Raw genomic sequence first — 20,080 nt, forward strand, 5'->3', positions numbered from 1 at the left:
CTTCAACACTTCTTTTGCTGACTCTTCAACCAGGAAAAGTTTTCAACAAAAAGTGCTTATTTTATTATCTAATTGTACACAGGAATTGATCCAATGAACTACTAATGTGTCTAAACAGTACACACAGTTTCTTTGGAAGTAGCGTAAAATTGTCTTCTCTTCTTCATTGATCAAGTACTTCTGTTGAATTTCTTTGATATTCCAAGAATTGTTTGATAAGAAACACACATTACTTTCCCCTTCTCATGTATTCATAATGAACTCATGGGACTGATGCCGTGAGCGATAAAGGGAGGTCAACGGCTATTGTCACCCAATCTATGGCCTTCAAAATTTTTATCTGGAAAAACATCACAACCTTGAATGCATTGCAGTCACTTCCCATTTGTTTTTCCAAAACAAGAGCATATATAAGAATGCGTCAAGCTTCCCTCTTATTCAAATGTCACCCTCAGCATTCAGGAAGGAAGGCTCATGACGCAGATTCGTGCCGTCTACCAAAATCCTCTTTTAAACAAATCCAACTCTTGCCCAATAGGATCAGATATAGGAGAGATTTCACAGACAAGTCAGATGGCTTATTCGTGGCGGGCCAGTTTTCTGTAGCCCTGTGTCCCCTAATATCTATGAAGCGATCATGTGTATTTCCAATAAGAGTGGACCTCTTCATTACACAATTTGATGAGAACCCATGCAGAAACATGTGGGCTAGGCCATCAGACACGCTGACATTTGCACATTTATTCCAAGAGACAGTATAGTAATTTCTGTGGCTTTTGTTAATGGTCACAAGGGCTTTGGGAGTGACATCATGTTGGACCTTTAGGAGACATCTTTTATTTAATATGACACACTAAGAATTCAGATCACTACAAAGGTGGTAGGGTGAGGCATTTGTTTCTCAAAGATATGGAGAGGACGCGCACGCGCACACGCACCCACACCCACACCCACACACACACACGCACACACACACACACACACACACACACACACAGCTGTAGGCCAAAGCACATATTATATAAAATCACTTGCAAAGAAACAGAGCACAAACAGAAACAGAGTAAAAACAAACTATAGTCCAAGTATCAACCAAGCCTAAATTGCACAGATAAAGTGAATACAAACCCATGGGCTGCTCCAGATTTGTACCTTTAAAGTTATTGATTAGATATATTAATAATAATAAATGAAATTTACATAGTGCTTAATATGGTACTCTAAGACGCTTTAATTGTATTAGCAACAAGCATAGGTAGCAAATATGCAGCAGAATTATTTATTAAGCCTAACTGTAGTGATACTGAGGAGCCTGAGTTTCATTCATTGTGTAATTGTAAGTAAAATAACTGAAACTGGTGGCTTGAGTCAATCTGCGCACACACACACACACACACACACACACACACACACACACACACACACACACACACACACACACACACACACACACACACACACACACACACACACACACACACACACACAAAACACACACGGGAGGTGCAGGGCTGTTCTTTGTCATGATCTGGAAGTATACCAAAGTTTACCTCATCGAGTTTGCTTCAGCAGCATGTTTTCCATTTGCTAAAAAACTAAATAATGGTTCCCTTTTCATTATACTGTGTGACGGCCCGGGTGGCGTGAGAGGGAGGGGTTTGGCAGTGCGGGCGGGCCTACATTTTTTTTAAATTGCAGAATGTATCAGCTATAGTATTACAGGATAAAATTATTGAAATCCCTCATCAAATCCCAACTCAATCAGCATTGAATACAAATATGTCCAGGTCATAAAAATAGATGACCTGGACAAACAATGTAAAGCTAAGAGCTAGCTCAAATGTGACACATTGCAACGTTTTTCCCAAACTTTGTCAGTTCCATAGGTGCACAGAGACACCCAGATGGTTCTAAGGCTCACGTAAAAGACAGAACTGAAATGACACAGAGTAGGTTAGTTTTCAGGTGGGAACCAAACCTAGACTATCATGCCCATGAAAATAACCAACAGGCACGGACATGCCCTAATTCCCACCCCTCCCTTGTCCTTCGCCAGCTGCATCAAGCACAGTCTGCCCCATAGTCTTGCAGAAAGAGATAGCAATTGTTATATTCAACATCCCTGTTGCTGTACACAAGGCTGTGGACATGGCTGTGGACATGGCTGTAGACATCTGGCCCGCAACGAGGCTGGGTCCCGATGAGTGTGGAGTGATGCCTGTGGGACTTCCAATAGACCCGTTTGGACTAGTAGGATTAGATCCAAACAAGTAGGGGCCAAATCTGATCCCTGTTGCTTATCTGTTCCAGCCTGACCTGGAACGGATACGTTTTTTACTTACTGGGGCGGAGCATTATTGGCAAAAGATTCATTAATTTGTCTTTTGCAGACCAATAACTTTGAATGTATTATTTTTCAACATGTTTTTTTAACTAAACTTGGTCAGCCATTTTTTTTTAAATATAAATGGAAAGATATAAAAGGTGTAGCAACGTTCCTTTTTAATAATGCTTCCCAATCATTTGGAAAGCTTGCATCCTGCAACATCGTACTCTCATATCGAAGTCCCCCTCTCAGGTTTTACAAACAATTTAAAGCTCATGAAATGTTATTTTTAGGAAGTAGTAACCGTTCATTTCCCCAAAGCAGAATCATAAGGTTATGAAATCAATCCATCGGTGCATGTTTGCACAGTGGTCATGTGCCTCACAGAAGAAGTTCCTGGGTTCATCATGAGTCATCCAACCCTGTTCTCCTCTATTCAGGTGGGAAGAAAGTGAGTCTCACACTTAACACCATATTCTCTTCGCTCACGCAACAACATTACCTAAAACAGCCCCCCCCCCCCGCGCACAAAAGCAGGAAACCTGGGCCACACATCGAGATGGAACCTTGACACAAACCCCTCAAACAGTCACGGTTAACCCCAGGAGACACTCCGGAGAAAGCAGGAAGGGGACCTCGCAGTCAAACTGCACTTCTGACACTTGGATGTTCCCGTCACGCACGTAAATGATAACACAATCAAAGCCTTTTATGACGGCAGCAATGCTAAATTAAGAGTTCCGGATCAGATGTTACACACCAAAGGGAGGAAGTGTTGAATGTCACCGCCCATGTGGTCGCCGGGGACCCTAAATACAAACGGCTCCTCATATTATCTACGAGAGAACCAATGAATTACGCTCGCGCCATCGTCGAGACAAACGTGCCACTGTGTGTGACCAGTCTAGTGCTTTTTTGATCAATCTCGGTAGCTCTTCAACTTTGGGAGATGATTTTCACATTTTCCGATCAGCTGAGTGTTTGTGTGGTTTGGGAGGGTTAGGTGTCTAAGGTTGTGTGTGTGTGTGTGTGTGTGTGTGTGTGTGTGTGTGTGTGTGTGTGTGTGTGTGTGTGTGTGTGTGTGTGTGTGTGTGTGTGTGTGTGTGTGTGTGTGTGTGTGTGTGAGAGAGAGAGAGAGAGAGAGAGACTGTATGGCTGGTGGGTGTCCGGGGTATGTCTGTATACATCTGTGTGTGTGAGCGTGCATGTTAGAGTGTGCATGCCCTCCAATTACAAAGCACCTAGGCCCGCAACTGCAGATATCATGATTGAGCAGCATCTTTTCTCAGTTTGAATGAAATTGTTCTGTGGTCCTTTGCCCCCATAGTAGACAGGACCTCTGCAATGAAGGTCTCTGTAATGAATCTCCTTAAAGGAGAGTCTGCTCTTCCCAGTAACTTCCATGGCTGTCGATAATTAGAGAGCCCTAGGTCGCAATAGTCCAATTACTGAGGGGTGTTGGGGATATATTGTCCTTGGGAGGCTAGTGTGTGTGTGAGGCTAGGGTCCAGAAAAAAAGATGACTCATCAATATCATAACAAATGCTACAACTGGATGCTTATGGGTTTCGAGTCGCGACCTTTCATTGGAGGATTTTGTTTGCGGGGATAACGGCTTTACGGTAGGCCTAATTGATACTGACTGTAACGCCAAACAACAAATGCTTTGAGGGAGGATCAACCCTTTATGGAAAAGAAGCCTGATCGATCAATGTACGAGGCCAAACAACACAATTTGCCGGTCCCTTATTAAGTTATCTTCAACTCTTGACATTCAAATCGTGTCGTAATATAACAACCTGTTCTTCAGGGAGATCATTTGAATGGAGTAGGCTTACAAAGATATGCAAAGAATGTGTAGGATAATTTATTAAAAGAGGTTCCGGGTGAGGCAATAAAGCATAACCTATTGCAAAATACCCTGCACCGTGCAATACTAACAATCAGCATGAAGAAGATTGGCACAGTAGTCATCATAGTCAGAAACAAGGGTTAGTATATTGATTGGCCTATTAGGCCCCCCTAATTTAAAAGTCCCCAAGTAAACAAATAACAAAGATACATCCATTAATGAATGTGTAGCCTACATTAATTAATTGATTAGTTTGTTTGTTTATTTAGGGCAATTTTTATATATATATATATATATATATATATATATATATATATATATATATATATATATATATATATATATATATATATATAAAAGTTTATCCAGGAGTTCGTTTTAATCGTCCAACAATCGAAGGTGCTATTCAAACAGCCTGCAACATTGCATCTCAGGAGGCCTAGCCTACTTTTATTATGAACGTATCAGCCAACACTGTTGGTCGGAGGCCCCCGGAGGTGATTAACTCAACGCTCCCCACGTCTATAATAAGAAGAACCCAGGGCTGCAGCTTTCACTTGCCTATCGCAATGCAGGGGAGTCAGAATACTTAAGACCTCGAAATTTTTTTGGTAGCTTAAAAACAAACAAAAAAAATCGTTATAATATTTGTTAACATACATAATTAAGAGGCTGAATAGCTGCAATTATGCATATTGATAAATCCAAGGTGGCGATCATTTTCATGGTCCTTGGGAGTCTGACCGTCTTATTTGGAATCATTGTTGTGTTTGCAGGACCATTGATTATCGATGACCAAATAATAAAGGTAAGAAAGTCCAAACTTTTTACCAAAATGATTCTATAGTCTATTGAGTGTCTCGTTTACAAAGAGTGGCTGCCCGCGGTGGGGACCATAAAGCGCTTTCATAAACGACTGTGTTCTAAAGGAGACCGCAGCTTTTTATCATTCAATGTGTCAATGTGTAAATCGCACCTACGTCATTTTTTCTTAAAGCCTAAAGACTGATAATGGAATGATAACACGTTATTTCGAGAGCTGAAGGCGTTGGTTTGTGTTTCTTTTGTATTATGTTACGCGGTCCTACGGTATATTTTGTGGTATCATCCTTATATCACTGACTGGAAGACTAATTCTGGAATACAGAATTTTGCCGTCTTGTTAAATGTAAGAAGGCTAGCTTTAATTGACTGAGTTATCAAAAACACTTAGTTGATCAACTTTGGCTTTCGAGCAGCTCATCATTGAACCTATCCTATTTAAACAGCTAGGACACTGGTCTGTTGATGGACCCATGCCTAGTCTACTGCTCCAGAAGTGAGCTATGTTTTACATTGGGCATTCGCGAGATAACCTAGTTCTTTATAACTTTGACTCAAAAATTATTTAAAAAAAACGTCATAGTTGTTTAATGTTTTGTATAAACTCAACAGGCGTGGTTTGCTACTTTGAAATCGAGCTCTCAAGTGAATGATAGCCAATTCCATTTGGATTTAATTAATCAGTATTTCAGAAAAACTAACCCCAACACTAACCCTGACCATTGTCAATTAATTTTCATAATGGAATGACGCATCTACGGAAAACGAATAGGGCCATATGTTAAAACGAAAATAAGTGCTGAGTTTAAAGACAGAGTTCTGAGTTTAATTTTAGAATTCTGAGATTAAAATTACAATTCGGAAATGAGGCCAGGCACCAACCAACACATATTGATTTTTCACTCACCATTTGCTCTTCCATAATAAAATGTCTCCCATAGGACCCCTCGCTTATATCAGAAATCTTCGATCAGCATGTGGTTTTGCAGGTCATTGTAACATACAGGACCCGTCCAGTATATTGCAAAGGGACTCTCACTAAACTTGATTCCTACAGGTATCCTACAATTCAGATTTTAATAATTCGGACAGAATTTTGGATAAGGTAAGAATATCGATTTTATTCTCAGAATTCTGATTAAAGGGGCGTCCCAGTGGCTCACCGGATAGGCCTACAGCGTGTACACAGTGGCGCCACCATGGGGTGGCGAGGGGTGGCCAATGCTACCCCAAAATCATCCTTTGCCACCCCACTTGCCACCCCAAAGACAATTTTTATATGCATATTTATTTGAAATATATAATGTAGTCTAGATTTTCTTGAATTCACAATAGTTCGTAATGTGAAAACGAGCAGTAAATGTAGTAAATGCGCTGCGTAGCGGTTGTCAATGAAGTACGACATAATATTGTGTGGGGAATAGGTATTTTGGCGCCCCCTCTGGCTGCAGGCGCACACCTTTGCTCGTATAGACGGAACGAAACCCCCCCCCCGTCAACAATCGTTGCCTGGGACGTAACTGCGTAACTTGCAGTGGCATCCATTGGCCACCCCTGGAATAATCTTCTGGAGGCGCCACTGCGTGTACAATTAAGGCTCAGTCCTGATTACATCGCAGCGACCCGGGTTTGATTTGCCCGTGGTCCTTTGATGCATGCCCCGCCCCCTATAGCCCATACCTGCCTCTCTATCTCACTCTATAGTAGGCTAAAACATAAAAATGAAAACAAATAAAATAATTAATTCTTAGATTTCGGATTTTATTCTCAGAACTCTGTGACAAAAAGAAAGATGAACATGTGGCCCTAATGTTCCGTACCTCCCCTAGTTCCATTCACTATAATCATCGTAAGGGGATGGGATGGTCCCTGGCATGATGACCACTCCCTTGAGCCCTCTCAAAATGGGCAAATATCGCCAGCGAACCATCCCATGATCCATGGTATATCTTCTGAAGAAAATACAAGTGAATAAGCATTAGATGGCGACCCCCATCCGCCCATTTAAAGACGATGAATGTCTACTGTCTTTAATAAAGCTGGTGAAACCCCATGGTATGTTCAACTTTTCTTTCCCCTTCTTTTGGGATTAGGGCAGTTTCCGGCACAGCAAATCCTTGCCATAAGCCTATTGACAGTTTTATATCCCTTGTCTACGTTATTCGCTCCTTGGTTGAGCGCCAGTTTTGCCAGATGTGAAATGTTACAGTGTCGTACCAGAGACTGGCAATCATCATATTTAGAGAATTATTTTCTTACGCAAGACATAATAACCAAGAGCACAGGAGTGAATGTGTCATTTCGGAAAACATTTGGATACACATTGTTTACAAAAGTGGTATTGGTTTTGTGGTTGTATGAGGCTTGGAAAAGGGGAAGTCTTTGGGAAGAAAAATGGGCCAACATGAAAACAAACAATCTGTTCGATAAAATAAAGGCTATAGGCTACTAATAATCTATAACAAAACGAGTGGATTCACGTTCATCATCACAAACAGCCTGATTGCCCGGAAAGACGTCACGTGAGAAGAGATACGTAAACTAAATACAGACGTAAGATCCATCATTTAATAGGCTATCCTGATGTGTCGGGAAAGGTATTAAAATGAAAAGCCTAGTCTAGTTACAACTATTGATAGGCCTACAACAAAACGCAAATATCAAGGTAATGGAATTTTTTACTTTGTTCATAGTAAATATATGATAATCGTACATCTGGAAACGTTGTTGCGCCTATCTGCCGTGACGTGGCCCAGATGGCCGTCTATTACGAACTACGAAATTTGTTGCTAGTTTTCGTGGCTTTAATTCGTTGCTACAATTTGTAAATTAAAAAAAAATTCTTCAATGTGATTTTAGTTTGTAATCTTGTCTCACTTTTATAAAAAAACATCAGTCATTATGTGAAAACCTACAAGACCGATGTAGAATATGACTAATACCGCCTTTGTAAACTTTGAGATGTATTTTGACTACATTTCCCAGACACACTTGGCGCACCAGGGGGCGTGACATCCAAAATATAAACACCTTTGTGCGGCGGTGCAGCCGGCTGGGTTCACTCAAAAACATATTGCATTGATTTGATTATTAGTTTATGGTTGGACTTTATGATATCCCGTGGCTTTTTTATGCTGAACGGAATAGGTATGATAGCATTTACACTTTAGCCTGCTAACGATAGTCGGATAGGAATATGGACAGCATCCGAGAATGAACAATTCGCACTCTCCGGGGATGTGTTGTTCAGTTGTCTTTGGCTGATCTTTATTTACACTCATTATGGCCATTATTACATCTAAGGTGACAATTGGATTCGTAGTCGCAGGGTTACTTGCGGTGTCTTTCGGGACAGTGCTTGTGTTTGTAGGACCGATGATTATTGATGACCAAATAATAAAGGTAAGTGAAGACAGTATACAGTCGGAGTAGTTGTTGACAACTTCTCACGATTCTGCACGGTTGTTTATGCCGAGGTGTGCTCGCCTTTTCCCACTAGTCTACTGTAGTTACCCAGCGTTGTAGCTTATAATTGTTTCCAACACATGTGCTATACTTGTTTTAATTTCAACCCCTAGAACACCGTGATAGACCCGAACAATGAGATCGCATACCCAATGTGGAAGGACATCCCTGTCCCCTTCTACATGTCAGTGTACTTCTTCAACGTCCTCAACCCGAAGGAGGTTCTGCTGGGGGAGAAACCCATGGTGGAGGAGAGGGGACCTTACGTGTACAGGTCTGTTGACTACCTACCGTGGTGTCGGTCATTTCTCAATTCAATCTGTAGAGTGACCATATTTGCGTCACCATTATATCGAAAGGGCTCAAATATCTTTTAATGTGAACACTTGCAAGATAAGCAGACAACTATAGGCAGTACTGGTATAATAATACAAATAATATATATATATTTTAAATAATATATAATTCTTATGATATATAACTTATGAATTTAAGATCACCTTTGCGTGGAAAAAACTTGCCTGGCTGCTCGGAATGGTTCAGATTATGGTTGTTTTGTCTCTAGGGTAGCTTAATTGGGCTGATGGTTTGGAACACCATGTGCTTTCTGAATGTCCTTCCTGGGCTCAGCTGTTAACCCTGAGTTCTGATGGCGCTGGTGACCAAGAAGAAAGAAATGTATATCAACTATTTTTTAGGACAAATCACATGCATATTTCGGAATGCTTTAGATTACAAACCACAACATGAAGTTTAATTACTCCGGAGTCATGGTGTACTGGGGAACAACATGTGAAGTTATGGAATAAAGGGTTAACAATTCAGGATCTTACAAATCATTTATCATCTAGTTATTTTTTTAACTACTGGGTACCTATATTCTATGTAAGACCTTCTGAGCAATAATCCGGACATTGGGGGGAATTTAGAGATAATTGATACTTAATTATTATTATGTACTGGATAACTATTCTATAATATTAGGGTAGCTACAGAACCAACTAGAATTCCTGGCACATTTCACGTACGATGGAGTGACGACTTCTGCTTCCTATAATTTTGTTTTTGTTGTCTAAATAAAAAAATGTTGATCAAAGAATAATTTTACATTTGAACATATGTATTTCTAATAAGTATCTCACTCAATCATATGTATATTTTTTCGTCGTCTGTCTTTCTTAGGAAGCGCTGTCAGAAAGACAACATCACCTTTCACCCAAACTTCACCGTGTCCTACCGGGAGTACCGGCAGTACTACTTTGAGCCCAGCATGTCGGTTGGGAATGAGTCGGACGTGGTCACCATCCCCAACATGTTGGTGCTGGTGAGGAAAATTACCTTTGCATAGCTCGTAGCTAGATCCAACAATGCTACAGAGAGTAAATTAACCTCAGCTCGCTCAGCTAGTTCGTAGCTATACCAACTGACACCTGAGAGATGAAGAACGTGCCTTTTTAATCTCTCCGTCTCTCTCTTCCTTCTTTCATGTTTTCATGAACCTGTATCTGTTACTACTACACTACTAGAGCATGACCTAAACCCTGTTCTAAGTTTGTATCCCATTTGGGTCAAACGTACTGTATATTAAGCTTGGCTAAAATGGTCAACGTAATGGCATCGATATTTATTTACGTTAACCACCAAATCAAACTTTATCAAGAGGTTTTCTTGCAAAACAGCAATACATGGCACTTAACCACAGGTAAACCACTTGACAGACAACAGAAGGTTAGCTTTAAAGACCAGGATCCCTGTGGAAAATAAACAGGGCCACCCCAACCTCCTCTCCTCCCTGGCTGTGTCTTCAGGGCGCGGCGGTAATGATGGAGAAGTTGCCGTTTGCTGTTCGTATGATGATGAGCGCCACATTCAAGACCTTCAAGGAAGGCCCCTTCCTGACCAAGCCCGTGGGAGAGCTGATGTGGGGCTACGACAGCGGCCTGGTCGACTTCCTCAACAAATACCTGCCCGGGATGCTGCCCACCAAGGGGAAGTTTGGCCTGTTCTCCGAGGTGCGTGACTTCAAAACAGGCCTGTGAGGGGCCTCACCTAGACACAGAACAGACCTGGGGCTTGAAATGCAGCTTGTGAGGACTTGTTAATCCAAAACTTAAAATATGCAAAAAAAACACGCCAAAATATGTCAAAATGGAGACGTCCCTCACTTACATTTATTGTGATACATTTTTTTGTGTTCTTTAAAAGATGTCAATTTTTTCCTAACTTTTCTTTTCAGAAATATCAAAACTTTGAAACAAAACAATTTGAAAATCCTATTTTTGTCTTTTTTAGTTCAACAACTCAAACACTGGGCTCTTCAACATCCACACCGGCAAAGATGACATCAGTAAAGTTCATAAAGTGGACTCTTGGAATGGCCTCAAGAAGGTGAGACACCTGTGTGGTTCAATACAAACGTACAAGCATAATAATGGAGACTAAATATATCTTTCCATTACCACCATGTTACTTTGAATCTAATTGAATGTAACCAGCCAGAGTGAGCTAGATCTGTTAGCATCCAACTGAATACAATCCCATCCCTATTTCAGGCCTCCCTCTGAAGCTACCAAAAAACACCTGACTATCAAGTTAGCTTTAGCAACAGGTCTGCCTTGCTTTGGGGAATAATCTGGTTATGCGTAATGAGTGCATGGCAGATAACAGGCAGATAACAAGCTGGGTAGGTAAATAGACAAGACAGGTAGTCCATACAATCTCACTCGGGTGGAACAAAATAATAAGACGGCCTTTGACTGGGCTACGACCACCTCAGATAACACTTTTCTTTTCTTTATAAGAATTTCAACAAATATAGAAAAAGCTAACAGCCCAGGGTGTCCCTTCTCTATAGCTGACCAACTGGGGGACCCCCCAGTGTAACATGATGAATGGAACAGCAGGCCAGATGTGGCCCCCATTCATGACCCCAAAGACCACGTTACCCTTCTACAGTCCTGATGCCTGCAGGTAAGACGCATCATCATATCGTTACCACAATGACGTAAACCTTCAGGCTCTATTGTGTCATCCCTGACTATTTATGTATTTGAATGTAGACACAGAGTGCTGTTCATATTTTAAATCATAATCAAAGACAAATAAAATCAATCAATCAGTTTCAGGTCTTTTTCTCTCTCCTGCTGTGTGCCTTCAGGTCCATGGAGCTGGTGTATCAGAGGCCGGGGGTCATGCAGGGCATTCCTCTCTATCGCTACGTCGCTCCCAAGACTCTGTTTGCCAACGGCTCGGACTACGCTCCCAACGAGGGCTTCTGTCCCTGCAGGCAGTCCGGCATCCTCAACGTCAGCAGTTGTCGCCACAGTGAGTCCTCGTTCGAAACATTGCTCATGCTAATATCGATGCTTTCAGTAGTCATACTCATAACGCTCATGCTCATCGTACAACTTTAGTTGATGTTGTTCCTTTTTTAAAGGAAATCAGTTTGAAGAAAAGTGTGCCAAAAATACTGAATACATTGTAAATCCTGAATAAATATTGATAATTGATTAGTTAAAATTTCCGATCACATAACATGAGTTTTTTCCGATCATGGCCTCATCTCTTATACTATGTTCAATAATGATGTTCAATCTAAAATAAAAGAACTCTGCTTTTCATAAGAAGGTGATGCTATGAGGATGTCATGTGTTCGCGGCCTTTCCCAGACTCCCCAGTGTTCATCTCCCACCCCCACTTCTACAACGCCGACCCTGTCCTGCGCGACTTCGTCGGGGGACTCAGCCCCAATGAGGACGAACACGGCCTCTTCATAGACATTCACCCCGTGAGTAATCCCTGATATCTTCTACTCTTTAAGGCTTGCTCCAAGGATGCCTATTGGTAGGCTCCCAAGATCAGGTTGGGGTCGACTCCACAGCTCGGAGGCCAGGCCCCCTAGTAGCCACCAAACCATCCCAGAGCACAACACACCACCTACAGCGGCAGGGCAAAATCAACATTGTTGCATCTATGCAGTTTATAAATTAGAAAAATATTAATAGAAAGATACTTCATTTACAATAAATCTCCACATTTACAATTGAACACGATAAGATTGATCAGATATTTTAAACCTGCATCACAGAATGCATTGTTTATAAATAAATTCATGCCTAGAGTATGTAAAGACCTTTGAGAACAACTGATTTGAGGATACAAATAAAATGTACACAACCTTTTGGGAGAATACCATTTCAAGAATTGGCTTTGCCCAAAGGACAATATTTGACCCCGATTCACCCCTTGTTTTCTGGTCTTGAAGTCCAAAACCAGTCACTCTTTCACCTTTCACCCAGGCCTGTCATACGACTGCTAGAATACCCCGCGCACCCTGAAGCACCCAGGCCTTAACCAAGTCCTTGCATAACCTCCTTCGAAAGTTATTTCTCTAAAAACCCCAATCAATTACCTGATAGTTTAACTAGTGGATGACGAGCTATAGGTCCTGTAAGATAAGATAATCTCTCATGTGGTACCCTTTGTCCTGTTGCAACTGCAACTATTCTTTTTGATCAAAGTCTAATGTTGGGTGGTTGTCTTTTTTTATTTGAGGTTTTTTTTTCCAATCGGAAGTGTCACTACTCTGAAGACCTAAACTGATAAAGAAGATTGTGTCATGACCTTTGACGCACTCATTCTCTTTCCCCAAGCAACTGAAACACGTAACTTTTACATAATTAGTTCTATATCGTATGGTCTTCCATTTAAAAAAAAAAAAAAAGAACAGCGGAATCTCATGTTAAGTTAGCTCACCTTTGGCTTGTTCTAAAGGTAAATCTTTAGATTGGTTGTAGTACTGATCCTAATACTATAAAGATCTGTTCTATAATACAACATCATGGAGGAGCATTGTATTCAACTGATGGCAAAAATCGCTGAGGACAAGCATGTATGATAACTCAATAGATTGCCCATCTGGCACGCTCTGCTCAGATCCTTAAAGTAAGAAGGGCTATAAATATATACAATCTGAAGATAAGTTGTTTTGGGCACAATAACGACAAAGGAAGTTGGAATCGTTTTTGAGTGCATCAAAAATAAGGATTTCCTTCTTTTGTGAACTTCGACTTTGGAGCTTGGAAGTTTGGCCAAGCCAACCGTCTTCCCCTGTTCTGATTCTCTAACGGAGCTGGGAATGTTTTAATGTTTCCGTCATTGCCCATGTTGTTTCCCTTATTGTTTAACGGTATGTATCCTCTCGTTTGATGTCTTTTTCAGATGACGGGTGTTCCACTGAACGTGTCCATACGTCTCCAACTAAATCTGTTCATGAAGCGCGTTTCGGCAATTACGTAAGCGGACAATCTATCTATGAACGGCGATGACGTCAGCACGTTGTCTCACCTATCCTCTGTGCAGCACTTCATCTCTCAGTCCAATCCATTTCCTGCTTCCATAATGGCTTCCAGCGACATTAATACATCCGCGGGTGGTTGACCCGAAGTACTTATGTTGTGCGTTCTCAGGGAAACTGGGAAGATAGCGGATGTGGTGATGCCCATGATCTGGTTTGAGGAGGTGAGGAGCTTGTTTCCATAATGTTGTCGTACCTTTACCACTTCTGCAATAAGGATGTGCACAGATGTACACTTATTTGTTGCACTCACCACTGCGGCTGAGTTAATATTAGTCCTTTTAACCTTTTTTACTATTTAGTAATTTGGGGGATGCTTTTACCCAAAGCAGTGAATCTTTTCAGATGTCCTGTCATTAGGAGCAGGTAGGGGTCAGGGTGTCTGGCTCAAGGATGCCCACAGCCTAGACCATGGACATTAGTGTTCGAACCCAGAACCCAACCCCTTGACCACTACACTATCCTTCCCTAGTCTTGCGTTCTAAATCAAATCGCCTCCGTTTTCATGACCTTTTCTCGCTAATCTATTTATCAGAGTGGCTACATTGACGGGCCCATCCTGGACACCTTCCACACCAACCTGGTGGTGTTGCCGGCGGTGATGGAGTACACGCAGTACATATTCATCAGCCTGGGCCTGCTCACCATCATCGTGGCCCTGCTTGTGCACAGGCGCTCCAAGGTAAGCGCTGGTAACCCGATGGCGCTTGTCCTTGCGCACGTGTTGTGCATGTGTTGCTTTCACTGTGCACACCCACCCTGGTTGGTGATAGAGCAGTAAAACACACTGATAGAAGGCATGCTCTAGTGATACGCTGTGTTGCTGCCGACTCCTCCCTGTCTGTTCTTTCTATTTCTATTATCTCGTCATTTAGCAGACGCTTCTATCTAATGTGAATTACTTTGGATATGTCAGAAGCAGGTAGGGGCTCTACGGCACAGAGACGGGTCGTTACGGAACAGGTCGTAGTTAGACGGTACAGAGAAGGGGTCCTTAAAGAGCAGGTAGGGGTACAGAGGGGGTGTGTGTGTGTGTGTGTGTGTGTGTGTGTGTGTGTGTGTGTGTGTGTGTGTGTGTGTGTGTGTGTGTGTGTGTGTGTGTGTGTGTGTGTGTGTGTGTGTGTGGACAGACTTAAGTGAAATGGAAGGACCAGTTTAGATAAAACATTCAAAGTACAGCGATTAGGTCGGGATACTATCTTGTGACAGGCACAGATGCCTCCTAGGCTACCTACTACCCTGTAATTATGTGGCAGAGAACACTGAAAGGCTTCTTGGTTAGGTGAGGAAGGAGCTATGTAACTATCTCTACAGAAGACGGGTTAATTGGGGTTTTAAACAGTGAGGCGTTTGTGTGATAAGGCATGTTGGCAGAGGTGCACTGTGGTCTTGATAACCCTGAACAGTGCTGTTGAGGGTTAATTGATTTATGGGGCCAAAAACAAGTTCCCTGATACGTGGGTTGAATAACCAATCTAAGTGTCTTCATTATGTAAATGTTTCGATAAGATAACCGGGGTTTCTGCTAATGGTGTTATCTTTCTAAGGATAAGGATTTCCTCGTTTTGTTTTTCGCAGAGGTCCGAGACGGCCAATAGCATGATGTTCACATCCACAACGAACCTGGTTTGACAATTATTTTGCTTTGAATGTATAATGCCTTGTTGATCTGAAATCAGCCTACAAACGGGCACAGATTGGTGATCCTGGGGGCTAGATTCGAGATTCTGGGGTATAAAGAGACTTTTTTACTGTTTTTTCTCTCGGTTGTCTTCCACCAATGAGCTGCAGCCTCTCTCTAGAGGCGCCGTGCTGAAATGAGTTTGATTGGTTCACGATGTGAACCAAGCGCTCACAGCGCTGTGTTTGACTCAAATCTTTTTTTCGTACCGTAACTTATTCGCTTCAGCTGAATGAACTAGACCTTTTAACTGCATGGTTGAATTCCCCCGCATCCAAACTGCATGCAAACAAATTTCCAATTAGAATTGGTATACCTTGACACCTTAAACGACTAACTAATCTATACAATACCCGAGGTCTAATTGGAAAACTTATTTAGAGCTGGCCTCCCAGCTTGATGCAGTAGCCAATAAGGGCTGTGATTGTTATTGGCTTTTGAAGAGTTTGGTCATCTTTCAGGTGTCAGGGAAAGAGCTTGTAAATGAAAAACATACCCAGAAAAACTGAGCGACGAGTGAACCTGACGCAGGTATGTGGGGTTCACGGACAAAGCACTCACACAACATGCATGTTCATTCATTCATTGTTTAGTCGTCATTTGAGCCGATGACAATGCTCCATAAATTGTTGGCAAATTTAGTGCCTTATCTACCTCAAAGATTATATATAGTCAAAAAAAGAGTGATATCATTTTAATTGACCTCAAGAAATTACGTAATAGCTTAATTTCAAATATAAGAATACTTAATTGCATTTAAATTTACATTTAGGGCATTTGCATTCTTTGTCTAAAGGGACTTGCAATAATTAGTTGATGTCAGATGAAAGAGAAATGACAATATATCGCTGTCGGTACAGTAAGGATGTTCATAGAAAAAAGTGGCAAACACTTACAATTGCTAGGTTAACCAATTCCCTGAATACAACCAGGATAGCTAGGATTAGATTCTACGCAATGCTAAGTACTATTTTTAAGTGCCAATTGACATCAAAGTTAACGAGTATTTACAATCTTCCAAATGGACATTGCACTTTTCAGTTTTAAGATACACAATTATCATACCAACCCTGTTCTTTTATTAGGCAATGGCCCAAATAATTCAATAAACTAATTCAATAATAATTTATATTGCTCTAATTAAAATGATAATACTAGTTTAAGAACTCATCTTAATTCCTCTGTGTAATAAATGTGCAATGGGAACAACTGAGAATTAATGGGAATTGGAATTAACCACAGCAACCAGGGCCGTAGCACCAAATCCTGGGCCCCTATACTATAGGTACTGCTGGACCCCCCTGCGCCAGGTTGTTGACGGGGGGGGGGGGGGTCCGGAGCGATTGTTGACGGGGGGGGGGGGATAAGCGATTGTTGACGGGTGGGGGGGGTCCGGAGCGATTGTTGACGGGGGGGGGGGGGGGGGAAGCGATTGTTGACGGGGGGGAGGATAAAGAAAAATAAAAAAGTAAGATAAAAAATTTTTTTTTTTTTTTTTGGTCATGGGCCCCCCCTCTGCCTTGGGCCCCCCCACAACTGTCCCCTTTGTCCCCGCAGTCCGACGGCCCTGACAGCAACATTGCTTTCTTTAGATTACCATCCTATAACCAACCAATCAGAGATGGCACGTAACTGCAAAGCATTGATGGATGTTTGTTTGTGGAGGGGGGGAAGAATGATGGAAGGCTACAAACTAAACGAGAATGAAACTTTTTGTTGTATTGGTTTTGACCATCGGATAACTAATCCAGACCGTTTATGAACGTCTGTGCAATGTATGACGTATAATTTAATTGGCTGTATTCTGACAAGTTGTAGTCATATGTTTTAAGTAGTAGATATGAGATGTTTACCATTCATATTTCAGTCTTGGTCGTATTAGTGGTGACATCTGGTGGACACTCTCACTTGTGATGTCACAAGTGGATATCTTTCCTTGGCTTGTCGTGCTTAAATAGTTTATTGACGTATAGAATTTTATAAAACTAAAACCAATACCATTTTTGGTAGATTCACTAAGCAATAAGAAATAGAACTAACGATTAAACTAAAAGTAATTAATGTCAGGGCATATCCTCTATATTTTGAACATGGAAGAAGTTCACTGTTCTCGATAACATTAAAATAATGCATTGTTTGACATTTGCGTTATTTATTAACGTAAGATCCCATCTTCCCTAAAGGTTGAAACCACCTAAACCTGAAGGTATTATTAGCGTCCCTCAGCATCTCAAATGGATGACCTCATGCTTGTTTTATCGTGGCTAAAGTTGACTGTTTATAATGCATTCATGTTCATTCATGTTGTCGTTGTTGAAATTGAAATGCTAACTTATTTTTTCAGTGGAACTACCATACCGTTAAGGTTTGTTATCATTTCTGGCAAAGGGAAAATGTTTTATATAATATCAAAAGCAGCACAGTTGGAGAAGCAGGAGATTAAAAAGTTGAATAAACTTTATTAACCTCATTTTTTACAAACATTGAACATTGATGCATGTTCAATGTTTGTCACAACAGTAGGCTGTAGGCCTGAAGCATGCTTTTTTTTTCAAAAATAAATGGATGAATAATCTTGGCATTATTGCAATGGTCCATCCCTTTTGTGAAATCAAAATTAGAGTATCTAACAAAACTTTAGATATCCCTTTTTCTTGGGTGAAGTTTCTGAAGTTTTCAACATTCCCTCTGCACATGTCCCATTTATACAGGGAAATACCCATATTTCTAGTCAAACAAACTCAGTCTCACGGTTAAAACAGCAAATAATGTTAAATGCTTACAGATGGCACACATTACATGAATCATACATTACTGTACGTACAGTCGTCATAGCGTTTGTCGTATCATTTTCTTTTACTCAAGCTCTTTTTTTCCCGGCCCTGAAACAGAATCTAAAAGATAGCACGGGTGCTAGCAACGGAGACGGACTCGTGAGCGGACCACCCAGCGAGAAGACCCCTCTGCTTCACGATGGAACCATGGACTAACACACACACACACACACACTCACACACAAAGCAATAAGACTCAACAATGGCCCGGCATCACTGCTGTGCTCAAGTGTTGTTTGCATGGGATCTTTTGTTGCAAAGACTGATGCACTAAATATCAGCTTTGCCGTTTTCACTGTTCTATAAATATATAGCAAATAAATATGTGGAGTTTATGAGACTGAGCTGATGACTGTCAGTGTTAGCCCAGTTTTGAATACTTTTGGTGCGGTGAAGTATTTCCTTTCAGGAGTGGCAGGGTTGAGACTCACGATAGCGATCCGTCGACAAGGGCTCTGTCCGGGATTATGTTTGTCTCTTGGACCTCAGCAAAGTTGAAGAGAACAAATCTGTATGTGGGTTATATATTTTTTTTCTACACCTTCGCCTCTGTTTCTCTAGACTGATGTTATTGTTGGTGATGTTGTATCTATACACTAACCGGTTGCCTAGAATTTCCTCCACCCCAAAAAAAACCTGCTTTGATAGAGTGATTCGTGCATTTGTGTCTCAATCGACGAAACTTTGAAACTGGATATTGTGACCTGTCAATCGTTGTGCCATTCGGATACCTCAAATGGACTTGTGCCTTTATACCATTTGATACCCCTTTTATACCAATTCTTACGAATACTACTGGGTGACATTCACACGAGTTGATTCTATACTTGATTGACTGACTAGAGTGAGTTCTAAATGTACTAGCCATAGGAATCCTACATTAGGCTGTATCTGGGATGCACATTATTGTAGCTATTCAATTGTATCATTCTGTCTCTGTGTTTGTAAGATTCTAAATGTGCTTCATGATGGTCATGTGATCGGATGGAAGCAGACTGAAATAAATGTCTTTGTTCAAAACAACCGATGGAAGACTGATCTGGTTTTATTTCTGCGTCTACCGTTGACTTCATTGAGAGCTTTCTAATGGGGGCATTGTCTCAGTGTTTTATAATTGTGGTCATTGTGTTTATCTAATATAATACAAAAACAGAAATCGTGGCAGGGTAGACTAAAGTATGAGTAAGTAGGGCCAATAGGTCGAATATGATCAGAGTTACACTGTACTGTTCAATAAACTTTTCTTATGAAGTGGCATGAAATACAATTTATCCGGAACAGGGTTGTTAAAGATCAGGCACCCTTAAACATACATCAATAACCCCTCATAGGGGTTAGTGATGCAGGGCCAAGGGAAGTTACAAAATACAATCAGAGTGGATAACACTTCATCTTTCAAGAACAAGGCAACAGTGCTCGGCAAAAATACCAGGTGGTTTGACCGTGTCCTACTTCCAATGTCCTTGCTGGATAAATACATCAGTAGTAACCCAAATAATAGGATATTAGTCCTATCAAGACTGTGCAACTTGTACAATGTCAGCCCACCATGTGAGACAACACAGTGCTCATAAATAGACTAAACAGGTGGTGGCTTTCATTCAACAAGTTCAAATATCTCTCCGTCACACTGGGTAGATGAAGTCGAGGAGCCACTGTTCCTCCCAATCGTTTTGATCTGATACAAAAGCCTGTATAGGCCCTCAACCTGCAAGTCTTAAAAAGAAAATAATATTTGTATTTA

At 41.2% G+C, this 20,080-nt stretch overlaps 1 protein-coding gene across 4 annotated transcripts; it reads left to right on the forward strand.

Moving 5' to 3' along the window:
- The first annotated feature begins 4,700 nt into the window (after positions 1-4,700).
- Positions 4,701-19,363, forward strand: scarb1 (scavenger receptor class B, member 1). 4 transcript variants are annotated; one of them, XM_030341826.1, is made up of 14 exons: positions 8,174-8,402; positions 8,579-8,739; positions 9,648-9,789; positions 10,274-10,477; positions 10,758-10,853; positions 11,320-11,435; positions 11,623-11,789; positions 12,134-12,252; positions 13,686-13,759; positions 13,934-13,985; positions 14,357-14,503; positions 15,400-15,447; positions 15,964-16,033; positions 18,394-19,363. In XM_030341826.1, exons 1-13 carry the CDS (start codon positions 8,283-8,285, stop codon positions 16,009-16,011), a joined length of 1,494 nt encoding a protein of 497 aa, XP_030197686.1. In that variant the 5' UTR covers positions 8,174-8,282; the 3' UTR covers positions 16,012-16,033; positions 18,394-19,363. The 4 variants fall into 4 exon arrangements, with proteins under 4 accessions (XP_030197684.1, XP_030197685.1, XP_030197686.1 ...); XM_030341827.1 differs by lacking the exon at positions 15,400-15,447; XM_030341824.1 differs by lacking the exons at positions 8,174-8,402; positions 15,400-15,447; positions 15,964-16,033 and adding an exon at positions 4,701-4,986.
- The last annotated feature ends 717 nt before the right edge of the window (positions 19,364-20,080 follow it).

Source organism: Gadus morhua, chromosome 19, assembly GCF_902167405.1.
Source record: "Gadus morhua chromosome 19, gadMor3.0, whole genome shotgun sequence".
NCBI lineage: Eukaryota > Metazoa > Chordata > Actinopteri > Gadiformes > Gadidae > Gadus > Gadus morhua.